The sequence below is a fragment of the Callospermophilus lateralis genome, chromosome 4 (assembly GCF_048772815.1).
Source record: "Callospermophilus lateralis isolate mCalLat2 chromosome 4, mCalLat2.hap1, whole genome shotgun sequence".
Taxonomy (NCBI): Eukaryota; Metazoa; Chordata; class Mammalia; order Rodentia; family Sciuridae; genus Callospermophilus; species Callospermophilus lateralis.
This window is the reverse complement of record NC_135308.1, coordinates 120,166,079-120,189,164: the sequence shown is the minus strand read 5'-3', so window position 1 is coordinate 120,189,164 and position 23,086 is coordinate 120,166,079. Positions and strand designations below refer to the sequence as shown.

Sequence of the window (23,086 nt, the reverse complement as noted above, 5' to 3'; positions counted from 1 at the left end):
TCTTACTCTTAAGTTACAAATTAATTTTCCTATTGGTTTGTTACCTTATGTTCATTTCATTTATAAAATCTATACAATTTTACCTATACAAAGAAGCTAGCAGCCTCCATGTGACCATCTCCTGTTGAAGAAGCCACAGCATACTGGCTGTTTTTGAAAACTTTTGCAGTCCAGGGGTTGCTCGGCTCACTATTTTACTCAGTATATTCACCTGAATTAAAACCACAAAATTTAAAGAGGTTAATTTTCTAAAATTTTGAGTTTTTAAGCAACTTTGAGTTCTTTAAGTACACAATGTTAAATGTATATATACATATTATAAACCTTTCCTATTCTACATTTTTTGTGGGGGGGGGGGCGTACTGAGGATTGAACCCAGGGGCACTCTACCACCGAGCCAAATCCTAGTTCATTTTATTTTTTACTTTGAGACAGTGTCTAAGATGCTGAGGCTGGCCTTAAATGTGCAATCCTCCTGACTCAGCCTCCCAAGTTGCTGGAATTGAAGGCACATACCAAGCATGAGGTCTAACCTATTTCTGTCTTTCTGAATTGAACATAATATAACATTCCCACTAGAAATGACCCAAATTTAGGGCAAGGTATATTTATGTGAGTATATACATATGAGTTTAACATACTTTTATAGCCAGGCATGGTTGTGCATGCCTGTAATTCTAGCAACTCGAGAAGCTGAAGCAGAAGATCACAAGTTGGAGGCTAGCCTTAGCAATTTATCAAGACCCTGTCACAAAATAAAAAATTTTTAAAAAGGACTAGAAATGTAGTTCAGTGACATATTTCCCCTGGGTTCAATTCCCAGTACAGGGGTGGTGGAGATTAATTAACTTTAGATTTCAGATTCAACAACAGCAGCCAAGGTACATTTTTAAAACTTCATCTGTTTTCTTGTTGTTGAATATTGAATTCTCTGTACATTTTTTATTTTCTTTAAGCAGATTTCTTTTGTTCCTCCAAAGAAATCTTATTATGGGCCTTCAATATATAAAAAGCAGAGATGCTCTGGCTGACTGCCCTATCTCTCCTGCTACTGCACCCCTAAAGCATTTTTTTGTTTGTTTGTTTGTTTGTGTTACTGAGGATTGAATCAAGGGCTCTTGCGCTGAGGTTCATCCCCATCTCTTTTTAAAATTTTATTTTGACACAGGGCCTTGCTAAGTTTTCCAGGTTGTCTTTGATCCTCCTGCCTGAGTCTCCAAAGTATGCCTACTTTTATGCCTCAATGCATGAGCCACAGCACCTGGCTCCTAAGACATTTCTTTTAAAATTAGTAATGGAAAGTAACAGGTTCATACTGTTCAATAAAACTAAAAGTCCGGAAATTTGACCTTGATGCAGTAAAATTAGTTTACCTGACTACCACAAATATTTTCATACTCTTCCACAAGGTCAAAAACTGTAGTTGAAGAGTGCTTCAAAAACGACTGCAGGAAATCAGAAAACATACTCATGGATGCTAAAACACATTAAAAAGAAAACAAAAAAAGGACATACTTTAGGTAATTCTGTTTGAAAACACAAACAATAATTTTCTTTTCACTGCTGTTTATTTATTTATTTTGCGGTGCTGGGATCCAACCCAGGGACTTCTACATGCTAGGCAAGTGCTCTTCCACTCAGCTACATCCTAGTCCTAAAACATTTTAATCAGTAAAATATACATTACAAATTTGCACTTAGCAAAAAAATATACATTACAAATGCCCATCCTGTATTTCTCAAGCCCCTGGCAACCATCATTCTATTCTGTGAAGTCTGACTACTCTAAGTACTTCTTTTAAGTATAATAATACAATATTTGTCTTTAAAAAAAAAAAAAAATATATATATATATATATATATATATATATTTTGGTTGTTGATGGATCTTTATTTATTTATATGCAGTGCTGAGAATCGAACCCAATGCCTTGCACATGCTACCACTAAGCCACAACCCCAGCCCCAATATTTGTCTTTTTGAAACTGACTTATTGCACTTAGCATAACATCATCAAGGTTCATCCATGCTGTAATACATGTCAGAATGTCTTTCATTTTTAGTTGAATACTATTCTATTTTATGTAAGTACTATATTTTATTCTTCCATTCATCTAAAAATGGATACTAGGTACTATGAATAATATTATTATTTTTAGTTTTTTGAGGAATTGCCAAATTGTTTTCCACAGAGGCTGTACCATTTTACATTCACACCAATACAACAGTACAGGAGAGTTTTGATTTCTCTATATTTGTCAATAGTTGTTATTTTATGGTTTCAATTTACATTTCTATAATGATTATGATGATGTTGAGTATATTTTCATGTGCTTAATGGCTATGTACATATATTCTCTTAAGAAATGTCTATTCAAGTTTTTTGCCTTTTTTGGGGGGAAGAGGGTGGTACTGGGGAATGAACCCAGGTCACATGCGCTAGAAGTGCCTACCACTAGGCCATGTCCCTAGACCTTTTTATGTTATTTTGGGACAGGGTTTAACTAATCAAGAACCAGGCTGGTCTTGACTGCAATCCTTATGCCTCATCCTAATAAGTAATTGGGATCACAGGTGTGCACCACTGTGCCGCCTAGATTTGCCTATTTTTTAACCAAATTAATGTTTTATTGTTAAGTTATGGGAGTTTTATATATGTATACATTTTAGATATGAACTCCTTATCAGATATATATTTAAAATATTTTTTCATTACATCCTAGCTGCTTTTGCTCTATTGATTATATCTTTTGATACATGAAAGATTAAACTTTTGATATAGTCCAGTTTATTTTTCTTTTGTTACGTGTAAGTCTTTTAAGATTCCAAAGATGTAGTAGTTATTAGTCTTTTCTGTGTTATTGACAATCATTACAAAAAAAACAGTATATGGTTCAAATTTTAGAACACCTGAATTGTATTTTAAGTTTTCCGTATCAAAGTAGCTAAGAGTTATACTGGACACAAATATGTTCTACTCAGGGGAAATACATACACTTTAGTATAGTATTGTACAATATTTAAGGTATTGCCTTTAAAATGGAATTCTTCTATTTTATAGATTAAGGAGAAAGTATTTTTAAGTCACTCTATACCTGGGTACATATTACTAGCAAATGCTACAAGAAAATAGTTGTTACTGAAGTATTAAGAGCAGGGCTCTGAAATCTAACTGCTTAGTTTCAAATCCAGTTGCCATTACTTCCTAGCCAGGTGATCTTAAGCAAGCTAATTTAACCCCTGTGAGTAGCAGTTTCCTTTCCTCTAAAATGGGAATGATTACCTCTTTAATAGACTATGGAAAGGACCATGGTATTATATAAGTTAATGCTTACTGGTAAGCACATTGACTAGCACTCATCTATGAGTGCTAGCTTATGATGCTAAAGTAATGAAAAACCTACATAACACTGTTATACATAGAAGGAAAACTATGTAAAAACATGGGAGGAAAATGGCCACCTGTAAGCCAAGAAGAGAAATCTTAAAAGAAAGTAACCCTTGCCATATCTTTGACTTCTAGTCTTCAGTATTTTGGGGGAAAAAAAAAAGTTTATGGCACTCCCCCCGACCAAAAAAGTATTTAATAATGTTCAGGAACAGGAGATAGTTTCCTTGACCTTTGTAAAGTGAAAAGCTACTTTGTCACAAAACTTAAAAGCCATTTTACCAGCTTCTCCAGGATCATCTTCACGTAACATAACGGCACTGAGATTTACATCCTCTGTTACATTGTGCGGCTCTGTGTTTGTGAAGAGCCCTAAACGCTGTGATGAGAATGCAGCTGCCCAATTACTGTCATCCAGATTAGTTACCTTGAAAAGCAATGGAGCTATTGTTATTAGGTGAATAAATATTTTAATACTAAATAAAGTTAAAAAATACTGAAACCTTACATATATGATTTTCATTTTTAAAAAGATAGCCAACAGGGTTTATTTTGTTAAAGAATCCATGGGTTTTAAAATTGTTTTTTCCAATGTATTATTTCATGCCTTTAAAAAAAGTCAATGAAGGGGCTGGGGTTGTGGCTCAGAGGTAGAGCGCTCGCCTAGTATGTGTGAGGCACTGGGTTCGATCCTCAGCACCACATAAAAATAAAATAAAAAATATTAAAAAAAAAAAGTCAATGAAGATTACAGTTTGTAAAATTTATGCTCTTATTAGTAGGTAAAATAAAGTCCTACATGTAAGTTCACCTCAATTTTTTACTTTTGGGGACCTGTACAGGACAAATAATGCAGTTTCTGTAACAAATTAATAATAATTAAAAAAAAAAAAAAAGATGAGGAACTACACATTAGAAAACTTAAAGATACATAAATGTCTAATGTGTTCACCTTGTCTGGATTCTGATTTAAACAAAACAACAAAAATTTTGATAGAACAGGAACTTCAAGCACTTACTGAAATATGTACTATAATGTCTACAGTCATTACATATATATTATGCTTCATAAACAATACATAAATGACCATGTTGTACAAAATTATATCACCCAGTGACACTCTAGCATCGTAGTTTGATATGTACACTCTATGATCATGACAACAAAATTACCCAACACTGCATTTCTCAGAAAGCATCCTTGTCATTAAGCAATAGTGATATAAAATGGATGTCTGAAATGATAACGAATTACTGTGTTAGTTACATGTGTTAACAGTAATATATGCCAAAAAAAGTATCCTTATATCTCAGAGACAGAAACTGAAGTATCTATGTATGAAAAGGCTGTATCTGGAAATTCTGATGTAGAGGAAATGCAAGAAAGTACTTTGGTCTACAATCAAATCTTCGCAGTAGACATATGGTAAAAATATTAAATCAAATAATTTTATTTAATTCAGAGAAACCTATACCCAGTACTATCTCTCATGACTGACATACAAATTGGGAAAAATCAGGAAAATACCTCTACTATAAAAGAGAAAAAATTTTACTATTAATCTTATAGATCTGAAGCAGTACACTGATAAAAAGTCTTTTTCTTTTGCTTAAATCCAAAAGCAGGCAATTTATTAATGTTTTTAAGTGAAACAAAACAAAACAAAAATTGAAAAAAAAACCACTGTCAAAATAAATAAGTTTCATAAGGACAGTATATTTTTTTTATCCTTTCTTTTTTCCTTTGTAGTGCCAGGGAGGACAAACTCAAAACCTCCTGCAGGCTAAGCACACATTCTTCCACTGAGCTATATTTCTAGCCCCAATGCTATAATAAATATTAAAGATGGGTTTGGGGCTGAGAGTGTAGTTCATTAGTAGAGTGCCTGGTTATCATGCATGAGGTCCTGAGTTTAATCCCTACCACCACACTTAAAAATAAATAAATAAATAGAATGATGGATTTTACCTTTAATAAGGAGAGGTTTAACAGGCAAAACTACTCTTCAGAATACACTTAGACAATTTCACGTGAAAATAAAAATCTCTGTGCCTGGCCAGGTATGGTGGCACTTGCCTATAATACTAGCAACTTGGGAGGCCGAGGAAGGAGGATTGCAAATTCAAGTCCAGCCTTAGCAAGCCAGTGAGACCCTGTCTCAAAAAATAAAAAGGTCTGGAAATGTGGCTCAGTAGTTAAACACCCTGGGTTCAATCCTGGTACAAAAAAAAAAAAAAAAAAAAAAAATTCTGGCTGTTTAATAAAGCACAGAGCCAAAGATAGAACCATTTTTATGTTGTTTTTGGAACTAAATGTGCCATAATACTCTTCTACTCCAACAAAAACCTTCTGTTTCCTTCTTCTTGGCAACACTTTCTTTTCAAAAAATAGGATATTTTTAATACCTAGGTGAAGCCATTCTGCATCAGTTTATATAACATCTCTTCTCCTATTTTCAATACTATAACATTATAAGTTCTAAAGAGCCATCCATCCCATCTAATTTTTCAAAGGTTTTCTATTTTACCCCTTGAGTACAAAATACAAATTTAGTCAAATTCTCCTTATACTCTCACAACATAGATCACTTCTGTGACTGAATGTTTGTGGGGTTTTTCCCAGCCTCAGCCTTGTGAGTAGCTGGGATTATAGGAATGTGCCACTGTACCCAGTCAGCACTAATTTTATACATACCATGGACAGATTTCCCAAGAATCCTGAAGACTGTGTAAGCCGGGGAGACCTCCCTCCTGTTCCAAGAATGGAGGAAACATCTGGATGCCTTAGAAAATTTCGATTTGGTGGAGTAACTACAAACAAGAATTTAATAAAAAGAACCCAAGTTGTGGGAGTAGTGGTCATCAAAACAAAGCAAGCAAACAGTAAAGAATTAATTTTCCAATTACTTGGATCCTAGCCAAATAAATACTTTAAATATTAACACATCTATAAAGATTTAACTTACTAAGATACTAAGTCTATCAGGAAAAATTTTTATACAGTGTAGATGCTTTCATTATACTGTAACTGCTCAGTTAAAAATCCTTCATATTCCAATTTTATAAAGTATACTGAGGCAGCACAATATAAGAGGGTGTGTGCTTTAAACAGATTAATGTTTTAATCTTTGTTCCATTACATATGGAATTTATTACTCATTTTAACTTCTCTAACTATCACTTCTAGTGATAGTTGTAAAATAGAGATAACACTGTCATAGTTACTGTGAAGAACAATGTCTTGTTCATAGTAAGAGTTCGACAAATAACTGTAATCATTATTATTTGTGCTTATATGATTAAAATCAAATGTTTATTATATGCACAATAAATGATATTTGCTATTTTAACTATTGTTATTATGAAATGCTTTAAAACAAAAACAATCTTACAAGGCTGTCGAAATGAACTGGGAGTTCGTGGGATAATTTGGTTTCTTGGTGTAGTATTTCCAAAATTTTCATCTTGAGAAGCCCGGACTTCAGGAAGAGTTAAGAAAAGTTTGCCATGTGGAGAAAAGATCATTAACCATAAGAATTAACCATAGCTTTACCACACAAAATGTATAAATAAAATTTTCAAGAACATGTATTTTGTGGCTACCTTTTTTTTTTAATCCAAATTATAAGTAACTAATTTCCCCTGTCATTCAAATTCTGATGTCTTAGATTATATATTGATCTTAAGAGTTTGCAGTCAAAATTTCAAATTAAAAAAAGAAATTCTAACTATAACATAGCAGTAAAATAGAACATTTTATCAAGGAAACATAAATATTAATCTCATTGAATTTCAGTGAGAGCATTATGTTGACCAAATAAAATATCTATGGAGTGAACAAAACTAACTTCTACAGTATTTTATTACAGATAATGTTTAATACCTCTCATAAAAAGAAAATCCTACAACATTGATTCAAAACATGCTGCAACTGTATACCGATCCTTAAAATGCAAAGGATACTTAAGGCTCTTTTTTGTGCACTCTGTTTCCGAGCAGTCCGTGTCACCTCTGCCTCGCGGATCACAGGGGATGACATCTCCGCAAAGCCACTTCTAAAACAGTATAATTAAATTCTTTTAATATAGTATTTGCTGCCAGGTGTAGGGGCACATTCCTATAATCCCAGCCACTCTGGAGGCTGAGGCAGGAGATTCCCAAGTTCAAGACCAGCTTCAGCAATTTAGAAGACCCTCTCACAAAATAAAGGCTGGAGATGTGGCTCAGTGGGAGGCTGAGACAAGAGGACTGTGGGTTTGGGTTCAAAGCCAACCTCAGAAACAGGGAGGCACTAAGCAACTCAGGGAGACCCTGTCTCTAAATAAAACACACACACACAAAAAAAAATAGGACTGGGAATGTGGCTCAGTGGTTGAGTGCCCCTGAGTTCAATCCATGGTATCAAAATAAATAAATAATTAAAAATCCTCTCCTGCTCCAAATCCTCATTCTTTATAGTCTTAACTAAAAAAAAGACTTTGAATTTATAGCACTCAGTATACTACTTTGTCCTATTTCAACACTGGAATATATAACATTGTTTTATATAATTGCTTCATGAAAGTAAATCTTTCTTCCCCTGGTGGATCAAGAAGTTCCTTAATTGAAGAAATCTCTCTCTTTTTGGTGGGGGGTGAGGATTACTGGGGACTACACTCTAAAACTCACATATGCTAGGCAAGCGCTCTATCACTGAACTATATAACTCTAGCCCCTTTACTTTTATTTTGAGACCGGGTCTCGCTAAATTGCCCATGTGGTCTCCAATTTGTGTCATCCTGCCTCAGCCTCCAAGCAGCTGGGATTACAGGTATACACCACAGAGCCTGGCTTCAAGTTTTGGGTCTTAACAATGCACCATTATTATTTAAAAACCGCTAGAAAATTACTATCTTTGAGAAGTTTCCTAATATCCCCCGTGTCAGAGAGACTTACTGGCTCCTTCATTTCTTTTACCATAGTGCAGTACAAAACACCATTTCACTGCTACACGATAAATTCCCTGAAGGTAAGAATCTTGAAACTTTGAGGCTACTAGCATAATCATCAGGTCATTAGAAGGCACTCTATCTCATGCTGACTTTAAAAATATTTTTTTGTGTGTGGTTTAAATAGACAGAATGCCTTTACTTTATTTATTTATTTATTTATTTAATGTGGTGCCGAGTATAGAACCCAGTGCCTCACTCATACTAGGCAAGGCTCTTCCACTAAGCTACAGCCCCAGCCTCTGCGGGCACACTTTTTAATCATAAGGTCTAGGCTGAGATCTCAGTACTGTCACTGACTGGCTTTGTGATCTCGGGCTGATCACTTAGCATTCCCACTACCCAGCTACCACATACCCCGCCCACCTCACGAGTGAACACAGTTGTGAGAAAGCGCTAAAAAGAACGCAGAGTAGCGGTAGAAACATAAGATTATCTTTATTGGTGTCCCTTGCTACGCCCAAGCCAGGCGGCCTGTCCTTCATCAATTGCCAAATCTCCCGGCCCAGGAAAAGAGTCCTGTAAGCAGCCACCCGGACCTCCCCGGCTTCCTCTGGAAGCCTGGTTTTATTTATTTCGTTCCGCTAACAGGCAAGAGGGACAAGACTTTGGGTCCAGTAGTCACCATCAGGACTGACCTGTCCATGGATACTGTCTTCAGCACTCAGAAACTTGCAAACAGGGCTCCAGTTTAAACACCGCGTTTCAGCATTCCCGCTCTCCGGAAGCAAACCCTTTGACCCGGAAGCGCTCCCTAACTAACCCAGCCTGAAAGAAAAAGGTGTGGGACAGAAGAAACAAAGTTCCTACCTGACGCATGCGCGACTCCCACTAACAGTAGCAGGTCCGTGGGCGCAGGCGCGAAGTTTGCCAGCGCGTGTCTCTGAGTAGCTGGGCCGGGGCGGGCTGGGGGCGGGATTTATTCTGGACCCTGGCTTGTGGGAGTGGTTCACACCTTGGGGTGTTCTTGGGAAACATGAAATATACTGATGGTCTGGAAGAATGTCTAAGTCATTTCCTGATATTCTTCGGCAGAAAGAACTTGGACTTGGAATTTAGACATGAGAAGGCTGTCCCACACTTCAAATGTCCCTGTTTCAGAGCACTCACCTCTGAATTGTGGTACAACCCCCATGTACAGTTTTAAAAATTGTTTTCCACAGTTGTTTGTTTCTTACCTGGTATTTTTCCTTATTGAAAATAGGATCGCTTATCTTAAAACGTCTAAAAGCAAGCATAGAAGAAAGTGCTGTCTAGGCAGAAAGTAGTATATTCTGGTCCTGAAGGAATCAGTCAATATTTTCTTTTTTCTTTTTTTTTTTTTTTTGCCCAATTTGAAAGCAGTGACAGTTTATTAACTGACCAGATTACAAAAATAATGGTAGGTTTCTATCTATTAATAGTTAATCTAATAAACCTGATGTTATAGTGTAGTTGTAATCGTTAAATAAAAATTATAGGATGCCTTTGTTTGGACTAAACTCCTGCATTGGGCTCCGACAGACCAAATTCATCATAACAGAGTCACTCCTACTAAAGTTCCATCTCACTAGAACCAAAACTAAATGATCCAATTTTCAAAGAAATCAGGACAAAGAGAGAATCAAATTTTACAAATAGGACACTTTCAATCTGCATGATAATTACCTTCCTTCTGCTTTAATCCTTACCAAAATAGTAACCTGAAATTTTTTGGTTGTTTTGAATAAGCAGTTATTTTTCTATTGTTTTGTCTCCCTGGCCCTTTTACCCAAGGAAAATAACTTTGAGATGCTCAATCCATTTTTCTTTTTTTCTTTTTTTTTTTTCCCCTGCTTTCTTCAGCCCTTTTCTGTCTGTAAAGCCAACCTCTTCTGCTCAGCTCACTGGAACACTTATCCCATCTTACAGTGTTGCCTGATTCTAGAATCACAACACCAATTAAGATCTTTAATCTAAATTTATTGTAATTTTGTCTTTTAATAAATCATCTTTACTTTCTACAAAATAGGTATTCTTTTTTTTTTTTTTTTTTTCATTCTACCTCATGGAGAAGATCATTTGAAGGGTCACAAGAAGTTGGCTTGAGTTTGCTAACAGTACATAGATCTCATGAATTAGATCCTTCAGTCAGATGATGCCATATTTATCAAGAGATCTAGCAGTCAAAGAGTTATCAAGATAACTCTTTGCCATAATCACACCAGTAGATCAATTCATTTACAGATTTTAGGTTTTGGTACCTCCATGCAAGATATGGTTCCAGAATCTTTGAAATGTTAACTGAAGTCTTGTTGAGTTTAATAAAGGTGTCACTGAATAGCTAATGAAAATGAAGAATCTGCAATACCTTTCAGATCTTTGGGCTCTCACTACTAAAACCTTGGTACATAGAAGTTTGCCAGTTTTACTTGCTATCCTAGCCATTGAATCTCAGTTCTGTACTTCTATATTCCTTGTGATGGAAGATAGCTTTTTCATGTATGGCTTTCTCCTTGCTTTTCAAAGCATGTTTCTGGCAAATTTCTTTTTCAGATATTTGATCAAGAGCAGCTTTACAAAATTCCTTTGCTTTTTCTTTGGTCCAGCAGGAACCTTTTTTCTTTCTTCAGAACCCTCCTTGGTTTCAGTGGGAAATGAGGAAATCAATCATATTTTGCCTTATACATTTACATTCTGTTCTAATTTAGGAAAACAGTGTTCTCAGAAAGGCCTCTTCATACCTTATGCACTACGAGGCAACATGACATTTTGAAAGAAACACAGCTTTGGGGGTGACCTAGGTTCAATCCCACTATGCATGTGCAGATCCTTCATCTGAAGAATGGAGATAAACAGTTCTTTGGGCTGGGGATGTGGCTCAAGCAGTAGCGCGCTCGCCTGGCATGCGTGCGGCCCAGGTTCGATCCTCAGCACCACGTACAAACAAAGACATTGTGTCTGCCAATAACTAAAAAATAAATATTAAAAACTTCTCTCTCTCTCCCTCTCTCACACTCTCTCTTTAAAAAAAAAACCTTTTATTACAGAATTGTGAGGATTTAAAATGAGATACCACATGAGTACTGTACAAAGTAAATCATCAAAATATTTTCTTTCCTTTTAATAGCCTTCTTGAAGAATCATGCCATGTTGTTCTCTTATTTTCCTCATTAATTTTTCTGTACAAAGTGCACTTGTTTTTATGGGAAGTGAAGTGTGGTCCTAGTGAGTTTTGTCAGGCCTTGCAAATGTATTCAGAGTACAATCCAGTAGTTTAGGTTCTTGCCATGTGTCCCTCAGCTATTGAATTCCAATGTGTTTTATACATAAGTACTTGAAGTGTGCTTAGTGATTGACAAGAAGGTACAAAATAAGAGCAGTTTGGGGCAAAGGATTAATCCTATATTCAGTAATGTACAAAGAGAGACAAATTGTTAGTGCACTGGAATTCACCTTTGATATTAGTAGGCATGAACACCATAATATTCTAAAATATTTCAGGATACATTCATTAGATTAATTTAAAATTATGTGGAATAAATCCCTTCTGTGGTGTATATTGTATGCATCCTAGCTTTATGTTTAGGGTTCCTGGCTGCGATCACAGAAATTCACCATGCCTAAAGAGAATTTGCTGAAGATATCAAGAGGTAATGGACTTGTTAAGAATTTGAGAAAAGGCCTGGAGAAGCACAGCTCCTTGGGAGCTGAAGAACAGGAAGCAGCCAAACCATTAACACTCAAACCCGAACCTTCTGACCTGGAGTACCCTTCACTTCCTCACCTCCAATAGTCAAGGATAGTGTGTGTGTATGTGTGTGTATGTATTTGTATATGTGTGTGTATGTATTTGTATATGTGTGTGTATGTATTTGTATGTGAGTATGTGTGCATATATGTCCATGTATGTATATAAACACATTTTTCCCACAGCATTGGGGGATAGAATAGAACCCAGGGGCACTGTACAACTGAGCTATAAACCAAGTCCTTTTCTATTTTGAGATAGGAGTTCACAAATTTCCCAGGCCAGCCTTGAACTTGTGACTTCCTGCCTCAGCCTGGGATTACAGGAGTGTGACTCTACGCCCAGCAGGTATCATATATTATGACATTTCACTCCTGAAGACTTCAGCATGTATCTCCTGTTAAATATAATATATAATTGTTTTGGATTGAGCTACTTCACTAAGCCCCAACAGACTGGACCAAACAAGAATGGAGTGATTCATGCTAGAGTCCACATAATCAAAATGAACTTTAACTTTGAAACAGGCAAATTTTCCAAAAATTCAAAGTTTTGCAATCAGAAGGGGCCCAATCTATTTAAGACATCATGATAAGGAAGTCCCCCTTTAAAGGAAGTAATTTTGAACCTATCAATCACTTTCCCACTTTTATTTCTACTTTCTTCAACCCCTTTCTACCTATGAATTCAACTTCTGCTCAACTCATTGAGGCACCCTTGAAATTTTTATTTTTTGAGGCTTCCCTTATTGTGTAGATGAGATGCTTCCTAATTCATAGATTTCTTTTTTTTTAAAGAGAGAGTGAGAATTTTAATATTTATTTTTTAGTTATCAGCGGACACAACATCTTTGTTTGTATGTGGTTGTGAGGATCGAACCCGGGTCGCCCACATGCCAGGCGAGCACGCTACCGCTTGAGCCACATCCCCAGCCCTCATAGATTTCTAACAAAAGTCAATTATATCTTTAAAACTCATGTTGAAATTTTGTTGACATTTCTATGACAAGTATGAGACATTCTCCTACCTAGTCGTACTGAATAGAACATTTATTTATTATTGATAGAATATTATAATTAACAAATGCAAATTCCCCCAGGGGATGTTCTGATAAATGTCCTTTGTAACTGTCCCTCTCAGATATAAGACCCAGTATAAGACCATGCATTTTGTTGTCATGTTGCTTTGTTCTGTTTGATATAGAATAAGCCTCCTAGACTCTTTGTGTGTGTGTGTGTGTGTGTGTGTGTGTGTGTGTGTGTGTGTGTGTTGCTGGGGATCAACCTAGGGCCTTGGGCATGCTAAGCAAGTACTCTACTACTAAGACACATCCCCAATCCTATTGAAATTTCCAAGAAATTCAGATGAATTTGCAGAATGTCCCTGTTTCAGGTCAGGTTGGGCAACTTGGGGAGACCCTGTCACCAAGAAAACAAAAAGGCTTGGGTTGTGTTAGAATGTTCAGTGTTAGAATGCCCCTGGGTTCAATCCCTAGTACCAGCAGAGAGAGGAAAAAAAATCCCACAAACAAAAAAGAATCACCAATGGGGGAAAGTGTTGAGGAGTGATATTATATCTTGTGCAAATATGTAACAAATCCCATCATTATGTACAACTGTAATGCATCAATGAAAAATGTGGAAAAATAAACTCAGTAATCAGAAAAGAATCACTCAGCTAAATACAGTTAACTTATAGCATTAATATAATATTGTTTTATGCCACTGCATTTTTTGGTGGCTCTTTATGTAGTGATAAATTATTGGAACAAGTGAGATTATATTATATACTTTTGCATAATCTATTTGATTAACAGTCTTTTCATATAAAATCATTAATCTACATCATTGGCAATTTAGTCAAATAGTTTGAGAAAACATTTCTTTTTGTTTCCATTTTCATTTCCAATATGGCAAAATGCAGTCTGACTTCAGCCTTTAATGCTAAATGAAAATTGTTCTAAACAAAGTTACCAATGAGCTCTTCACCAGTAAAAGTTTATTACTATTTTTTCATTTCACATAATCTCTGGAACATTGGACAGCATTGACAATTATCTTCCTCACTACTTTCCTTTTTTGGCATGATTTTATTGGAGGACTAGGAGAAGCTAATCTCAGTGTGCTCTAGAAATCTATCTTTCGCTTAAATAATAGATCTGTTCCTCAGTTCTAACTTAAGCCCTTGTTTCTTCAACTCTGCACTATCCTTAGGCTTCAAACTACCAATTATCTCCTAATAAATCCCCCAGTCTGTTGTCTAGCCCAGACCTTGACTTCATATTCTAAACTCATATATCCAGTGGCTTACTGGACCCACCGGATACAAGGTGTAGAAATTTAACATGTTCCAACTCTAAACCAGGTCTGTCTCTTCCTTTGATCCCCACCAAATAACACAATGACAACCCTACCTTTGTGTGTGTATGTGTGTGTGTGTGTGAGTGTGTATGCATGCATGCATGCAGGTGTGTTACTGAGGATTGAATCCAGGGGCTCATGCAAAGATAGACAAGTGCTCTACCACTGAGCTGCTTCTCCAGTCATGATTCTTTTTTTTCTTTTAAGATAGGGTTTCACTAAGTTGCCAAGGCTGGTCTTGTGAATTTGCAAGTCTCCTGCCTCAATTTCCTGAGTAGCTAAGATTACAGCTATACACCACTGTGCTCAGCTCTCCTGTATTTTTTTATCTTGGCAAATGGTCACATCCAGTTACAGAGCCAAAAATCTGAAATTTCATCTCAATAGGGCTGCAATTCCAGGAAGGCAGAGGGGTTTTTTTTTTTGCTGTTGTTTTGTGCTATGTCCCTCTAAATATTTTTCAAGTGAATGATTCTCCTGTCATCCTCCATAGCCACTTTATCACCTAATCTTAAATGTTTTGCATTTCCATTGCTACTTCTTAGTACTAATTCATCTCTTCACTGTTTTAGGACTAGACCCCTTTCTTCATACTGCTAAGAGAATAATATAAAGATGCAAATCTGATCATCACATTTTTCAGTTTCCTTCAGATCTCAATTTTAACTCTAAGCTACTTGACTCAGTCTCAGGATTTGATTTATCTTTCTGGCATCATCTTTCCATTATTGCTGCCTCAAATTTCATATACAGCTATGTTCAACTATATTCATTCTGTGGCCATCTGGCATATTTTCCCACTCCTACCAAGCAGAGACTGAGGGAATAAACCAATGCCCACATCATAGGCTGCAGTCCATACAGTCGTTAAAACAGTGTTGAGGGGCCGGGGATGTGGCTCAAGCGGTAGCGCGCTCGCCTGGAATGCGTGCGGCCCAATGATCCTCAGCACCACAAACAAAGATGTCGTGCCTGCCGATAACTAAACAAACAAACAAACAAACAAAAAAAAACAGTGTTGAGGAGGAGGAAGGTTGTAAAAACTTGAAAAAGTTTGCTTTACTATAAATGAGGGAATCATATTGGCATCTTATGTATACCAGTATGCTCTGAAACAATATAAAATGCATTAAATAAAGATTATATCAAAGTTGATAAGGTTATGTTTGGTACAACTTCTGATTTTGTTGATATTTCCTAGTTCACTATGACTTGTTTTATTCAAGGCAATTTATTTGTATAGCATGCACCAGCTGAAATTCAAATAAATAGTTTGATAAATTCATTAAGAATTACAGTGAGTCAGATGAGAATCTAATAAGTTATAGGTGCTTCAATATTTTTGCTATGTCCAACAGTAGTTGGAAGACTTTTGAATACAATTTTTGGATAGATAGCAGTTTATATAAAACAAAAAGAAGTAGCCAAGTATGGTGGAACAAAGCTGTAATTGGAGCAACTTGGGAGGCTGAGGCAGAGCGATAGCAAATTGGAGACCAGCCTGGGCAACTTAGCAAAGCCCTAAGCAACTTTGAGAGACTCCTCACTCCAAAATAAAAAACAAAAAAGTTTTGGGGATGTAGCTCAGTGGTAAAGCGGCTCCCGTTTCAATCCCCAACACCAAAAACCAAAAACAAGTAAATTAAATAATTAAGCCTGGATAGATGGAGCATGGCTGCATTGAGAGAGCGGGAGTGAAGGAGGGAGAGTGGGAGCGAGAGCAAGAGAAAATGATTAAAAACTCAGGCTTCAGGGCTGGGGATATAGCTCACTTGGTAGGGTGCTTCCCTTGTGTACACAGGGTCCTGGGTTCAATCCCCAGCACCATCGAAAAAGACTGAGACTTCAGGGCAGGTTTTCCTGGGGCCACATTCTGGCTCTACTACTTGCTAGCTATGCGTGCCCTTATAGGCAAATGTATACTTCAGTTTTTGCTTTTGGGATGTAATAATAGTACTAGATCATAGAGTTGCTATGAGGAGTTAATGATTTAATGAGTGGTATATTATGCATGTTCAGAAAAATCTTACTTTTACTTTTATAATTATTATCAGTTAATATGGAAACATTAGACTTGGGACATAGTGATAGATATGTTAGTAACACAGACTGAATTAAATCAACCCCACCCTTTCTTTCTGTGATGGGGCAATAATAGCAGAAATATTTTTTTTATCCATAAAGGATAATTAATAGTTTATGTTGATAAATATAAATATTATTAGTCTCCTTTTGTTCTCCATATAAAATAGTTCAGTGAACATCATCCTGAAGAATCTTTTATTCATCTATCCACAAATGATTGTTTACTATAGCACTGTGTTCTGACCTGGAAGGTACAGATTAGAGGAAATAGGATGTTCACTCATTTTTTACTTTAATTTTATTTATTTTGTTACCAAGGATTAAACCCAGGAGTGCTTTACCACTTAGCCACGTCCCCACCCTTTAAAAATATTTCATTTTATTAAATATTTATTTTATTTAAATATTAACTTGTGGCTTTCAGCTCTCAATCCTGCTGCCTCAGGCTCTCGTCATTTTTTTAAAAAATCAGGTAAACTTACCTATTCAAACATACACAACTGACATGAAATACATAAATATTTTAAATCACTATTACAGATACTGAGTAAAAACTGGCCATTGTTTGTTTAAAAGAGTATTACTTAAAACCTATTATTATGAGGTAAAAACTGTTAACATCTTGCAAATAGATATTAGTGCTTGGTTGGTAATGTTGTACTTTTTTCCCTCTGTGATGATCCAACTCTTATTTTCTTTGTAAATTTTATAGACATATATAAAATTTATATATATGCATATGTATATAAAGGCAATTTATTTGCATAGCATGCACCATGCTATGTCTTTTTATTTTTAGGTGCTGGGGATCAATCCTTGTACATGTTAGACATGTGATCTACCACTGATTTTTAAAAATTATTTTGTGAAATGGTCTCTTTAAGTTGCCCAGGCTGGCCTGGAACTTGATCCTTCTGTCTTAGGCTTCTTAGTAGCTGGGATTACAAGTGTGTGCCACCATGCCTGGCTCAACCAGTTTAAAGTGTGCAAAGCTGTGGCATTAAATACATTCACATTGTTGTTCAGGGTAATGTTGTTTCCTAAACATCAGTGATATGAAACAATACAGAACTGTGAATGAAGTTTTAGAAAAACCTGTAAAACAATGAGTTTGGTCTAGAGAGAAAAAAAATATAGAAAAAAAATGTTCAAGAGACAGGAAGAAAATTGAGCATGGAATAGAAATTGTGTGTGCCCTCAAATCTTCAGGTGTGTTGTCTGACTTCGTGTAGATGAGAAAAACCAAATGAAGGACTCAATGAGACATGATGGGATTCTACTATAGGATGTGGTTGTGGCAATCATAATGGGGAGATAGTGATTGAGTATATAGTATGTCTTTTTTGGCAGGAAAGGTGTCTGATTTGAAGAAAAATGCATTACTCTGAGAAGAAATGAAGTCTCAGGGAGTTTAAATGCAGAGCCTGGTTGAAACTTTAGTGTCTGTCTTCCCAGGTAAGCAGTGTAGCGTAGTGGGTAGGAACATTGTCATTTTATTTTTGGTGAGTTATTTTCTCTCTCTACACTTAAGTTTCATCTTCTACAAAAACTGAGAGAAGGATACTGTCCTGGAGCTGGGGTTGTGCCTCAGTGGTAGAGCTCTTGCTTAGTATGTGTGAGGCACTGGGTTCGATTCTTAGCGCTGCACATAAATAAATGAATAAAATAAAGGTCCACCAGCATCTAAAAATATATATATAAAATAATATTGTCCTGAAAAATTTGCACTGGGAATGAAATATTTATATAGCAGCTGGGAGATGGTACAGAACACAGACTTCTTGGGTTAGATCCTGGGCCCCCCCACTTACTCAGTAGAACTTTGGGCGAATCACTTCTCTATGCCTTTATATAACAGAAATAATAGTACCTACCTCATAAATTTACAATGAGGATTAAATGACTTAATATACATAAATCACTTAGAATGTTCTTGGCATATAACAACAATTCAATAAACATTGGCTAATGTTATAATACACAACAAACAGTAAATATTCAAGACTCAATTCCTCAAACAACATTCTAGCAAGAGTATAATCTGATTATAACTTATGTTCATTTTCATTTTATCAACATTTATTTTTTTAGTTTTAGGTGGATACAATATCTTTATTTTATTTTTATGTGGTGCTGAGATCAAACCTAGTGCCTCATGCCTGCCAGGTGAATACTCCACCACTAAGCCACAACTCCAGCCCTCATTTTATCTTATATATAGATATTTCACAATACTCTGTACCACCTCAAATGATGTCTTTATCATCTCAATCTTGTGGTGCTTAAACATAGAAAGAATTGAATAATTACATAATTCTTCTTTTAATTCTTTTGAATTGTGTTCAATTTGAAGAAGAAAGCATAATGGTGAAGTACAAAACTTTTAAATTTCAAATTATGCTATTATTACTGAATTATGATTTAAACATTGATTTATGTTTTAATCAATTATGATTTATGATTTAAACATCTCTCTGTACAGGTAAATAGGAGCAAGAAATTTTAGTGGGCTATTTATTGCACAGTAGGGTGACTATAGATAAAACGATGACACCATAATAGAATATAATAACAATATAGATAAAATAATAATAATGTACTGTACATTTCAAAAATCTAGAAAAAGGATTTTTAAAATTTTCACCATAAAGAAGGGGCTGTGGTTGTAGCTCAGTGGTAGAGCGCTTGCCTGGCATTTGTAAAGCACTGGGTTCAAGTTCAAGTTTAAAGAAAGAAAGAAATAGTAAGTGCTTGCCAGGCATGGTGGTGCACACATGTAATGCCAGCAACTCAGGAAGCTGAGGCAGGAGGAATGCAAGTTTCAGGTCAGCCTCAGCAACTTAAAAAAGGTCCTGTCTCAAAATAAAAACAGTAGAAAGGGCTAGGGATATATAGCTCAGTGGCGAAGTGCCCCTGGGTTAAATCCTCAGTACCCCCCCCCCCCCCCCCCGCAAAAAAGTGCATGATATGTTTAACCTCATTTACACTACACTATAACTACACTATATATGCATTGAAACATCATATGGCACTCTCCATTAATATGTACAAAACTATTCATGTTTTATGTATCAGCTAAAACATTTAAGTAAAAATTAAAAATGCAAATGTAAAAAAACGGAAAATTTTTTAACAAAAACATAAGTATATTATTGCTTCTTGGAATTCTAACAGTAAAGTATTAGCTAAGTAATAGGTTTTCACTGGGACTGTGCTTCTACTGTCTTAAGCATAGTTAGTGACATTTTCAAGGCAGTGTTAGTTTGCTGACAAAGCTTTGGCAGACAAATAAATCAATTGTAATGACTCTTCTTAAGAGACAGCTCAGGCCTCATCAATAGTGGAAATGATCTTGGCAGCAACTGAAAAACTAAAATCATTATTCTCTGTTGATATAGGGCATTTTCCAGCTCAACCACAAAACTATTATTGCAAGTAAAGCATTTTGCTTTCCTGTTTTCACATAACTTCTCTGCTTAGCATAGAAATTCTTTAAATCTGACACATATCCACATTTCTGAACAGTGATTTATTAGGGTATTTGGGAGAGCACTGTTTTTTTTTCCTAAGTAGCACAATTTATATTGTTTAGATGTTATTATGCAAACAAGGTATCTAGCATGAATCTTGCCTTATCAATTTGGGAAAGAAGAGACACTTTTAAGATTTTTTTTTTTTTTTTTTCTGATATGGTCTTGGTTCTAACTGAGCCCTCATCCTGTTTGGTTTGATGGGTTGAGGGCAGGAAATTCAACCTCACACATCACAGGGGTTGTTTACTTTTTTTCTAGGGTTTGCACCAGAATCTGGGGGAGGGTCAACTGTACTTTTAAGAACACAGTAAAAGACTTTTAGCCTTAGAAGACTCTACCTAACACAGATCATTGTCCAGGTCTTGGGGTTTGTCTGAAGATGAGAGACCCATCTTTATGCATGCTGAGTGAGATGGAACAGGATGGGGAGTACCAGGGACAGAGTGAAAAACACAAGGGAATGAATAAATGATAACTTATTGAGAAACCAAAGTAATTAAAAATGTGGACAATTAGTTATTACATATGCCTTTATCTTTGTCTATAAGCAAATACCTTCTAGAAGATCTATGAAAATGAGCCTTTATGGGTTAGAATGTAGTTTAGTAATAGAGTGCATGCAAGAGGCCCTGGGTTCAATTCCCAGTACCAAAACCACCAAAAAAAAAAAAAAAAAAAGTCCTTAAGAGGATAAATCATGAATCCACAATACTATGAATCTATTCTTTAAAAACAACAAAAAATTTCAAGGTGTTATTTCCATGATTGAGAAATGTAGTATATTTAGTTCATAAATCAAGAGCAGGAACTGACTTTTTAAATACTTTGAGTATATTTTGGGCTACAAACATATTGACATATCAAAGCAAACTATGCAGCTTCTAAATATAGAAGTGCATTGAACAGCATAAAATGATGGACTGTAGGTATTGGCAGTGCAATATAATACTAAGCAAAAACTGGCATGAACATTGCATTGCCCTTGAAACTTGTTTGGAAGCTTGAATCTGTGCTGCAAAAGGACAGTAGGCAAATCTGTGCTTCAAAATCCACCTTGGCATCTTATTAGCAATTTAAAATGAGTTTAATCTTTAGGAAAAGCTTACCATCCTAGGGTAGTCCTTCTGCTTCTTTGTCCTTTATAAGCTCGACTGTCTTTCAACTGTGTAAAATGACCAAATTTCAGGTAATAAAAGTTAACTCCTTTGGCTTTTACATTGGTTTTTATTTTCTGGATTAAGTATTAAGTCATAATGGTGACTTCATTATTTAAAAAAAAATTAAATTATTTTTACTTAAGGATAGCATAAGAATATTAAGAAAGAATTCATTGAAAAGCCATCCCTCGGGGCTGGGGATGTGGCTCAAGCGGTAGCGCGCTCGCCTGGCATGCGTGCGGCCCGGGTTCGATCCTCAGCACCACATACAAAGATGTTGTGTCCGCCGATAACTAAAAAAAAATAAATATTAAAATTGTCTCTCTCTCTCCCCCTCTCACTCTCTCTTTAAAAAAAAAAAAAAAGAAAAGCCATCCCTCTAGCACAGTAATATTTATTATTGCACATTTCCCCCCACATATTTACAATTATATTATACATATATTCATATGGCTTTTAAAATTTATATTCCAGCAAATGTTTTTTACTATTACTGAAAATGGTGACTTTCTATGTTCCTTTGCACTTTTTTTTTTTCTTCCTACTGCTGTACTTTGCTTTTCTTCTTTCACTTTTGGATCCCCTTCACTTCCTCATACCTCCCTTCCTATAATACCACACCAGTTAATTCATAATGATCTGGTAAGTATACCTCATTACCTTTTCCAGATTCAAATATTTATATAACACACACACATATACACACACAACCATCTTTCTCTGTATTTTGCTTTGTTCACTTAAGATACCTTGTGGGATTTCCTGTAAGTCAACCTTTAAACATCCAATGTTTTTAAGAACCACATAAGTTCTATGGTATGCAGGAATCATAATTTATTCAATTATTATTTCTATTGATGGAATTAATTTGATTTTTTGTTTTGTTTTAGTGTGGCAGTAAGTAATCTTGGTACATACCATTTTATTTCTTTAGTGTAGATAGCAGGAGTAGGATTGCTGGGTCAAATACACATATTGTGAATTTTAATAGATATTAGCAGATAGCATATTAAATTTTGGCTTACCCAAATGCTCTACAATTTACACTTCCACCAGCAATATATGACCCATTTCTTGCCCTTTTACCTGCTTAGTGGGACTGTGGAGTTCTCTCTAAAAATTTTTGTCTATGTATTAGGCTCTCAGGTATTTGGAATTGCATTTTTCTGGCTACTAAAGCATCCTTTAATGTTTATCGGCCATTTGAATTTGCTTTTTTTTCTCAACTGCCTTGTGATATCCTTCATCTATTTTTCTTTTGGATTATTTCTTCCTACCTCGTAAGAATCCTTTATATTTTGTGGATATTAATCTCTTACCTTTTATCTGTTAAGATTTCCTCAAGTTTGACTTTGCAATATATTTTGCTAATTAACTTTTAAATTTGAATATTCCATTTTATTATAACTTAATCTAAATATATAAAATACTTTAAAAACTTGGGTTTTTAAAATTAGCTAAGGTTTCCCATATTGCTAGGACTATACTTCCAATCTCTTTAAGATTTTCTTCTAAGATTTTTATTGTTTTACTTTATAACTTGAAAGAATTTAAATATATATCTGGAAAGGGTTTTCTGCATGACATAGACGTACATTTTTTTTTTTTTTTTTTAAGATGGACAGCTAGTTGTGGCAGTATTTTGCCAAGTGACATTCTTTTCTATCAAAATATGTCATGTCATAAATTAACTTGTTATATACTAGAATCAACTTCTGGACTCAGTTCTATTTTAGTAATTAATATATTTATTTTCTTATTTCACTTGAATTTTAAAGATAATTTATTTCTCCAGGCAGTGTAATTTCTCCAGTACACACCTATAATCCTAGAGACTTGGGAGGCTGAGGCAGGAGAATTGCTAA

At 35.4% G+C, this 23,086-nt stretch overlaps 1 protein-coding gene across 2 annotated transcripts in view; it reads right to left on the bottom strand.

The window, feature by feature from the left end:
- The window catches only part of Nup107 (nucleoporin 107), a 43,818-nt gene extending 34,687 nt beyond the window's left edge, over nucleotides 1-9,131 (bottom strand). The window contains exons 1-7 of one of the 2 annotated variants that reach the window (XM_076853086.1): nucleotides 9,016-9,131; nucleotides 7,353-7,444; nucleotides 6,782-6,868; nucleotides 6,085-6,200; nucleotides 3,672-3,816; nucleotides 1,374-1,477; nucleotides 84-211 (exon numbers count right to left, since the gene is read on the bottom strand). In XM_076853086.1, the coding sequence (XP_076709201.1) occupies nucleotides 84-211; nucleotides 1,374-1,477; nucleotides 3,672-3,816; nucleotides 6,085-6,200; nucleotides 6,782-6,868; nucleotides 7,353-7,444; nucleotides 9,016-9,023 (680 nt within the window). In that variant the 5' untranslated portion in view covers nucleotides 9,024-9,131. The remainder of the gene's footprint in view (nucleotides 1-83; nucleotides 212-1,373; nucleotides 1,478-3,671; nucleotides 3,817-6,084; nucleotides 6,201-6,781; nucleotides 6,869-7,352; nucleotides 7,445-9,015) is intronic. The other variant, XM_076853087.1, reaches the window with a different exon arrangement.
- Between the last annotated feature and the right edge of the window lie 13,955 nt (nucleotides 9,132-23,086).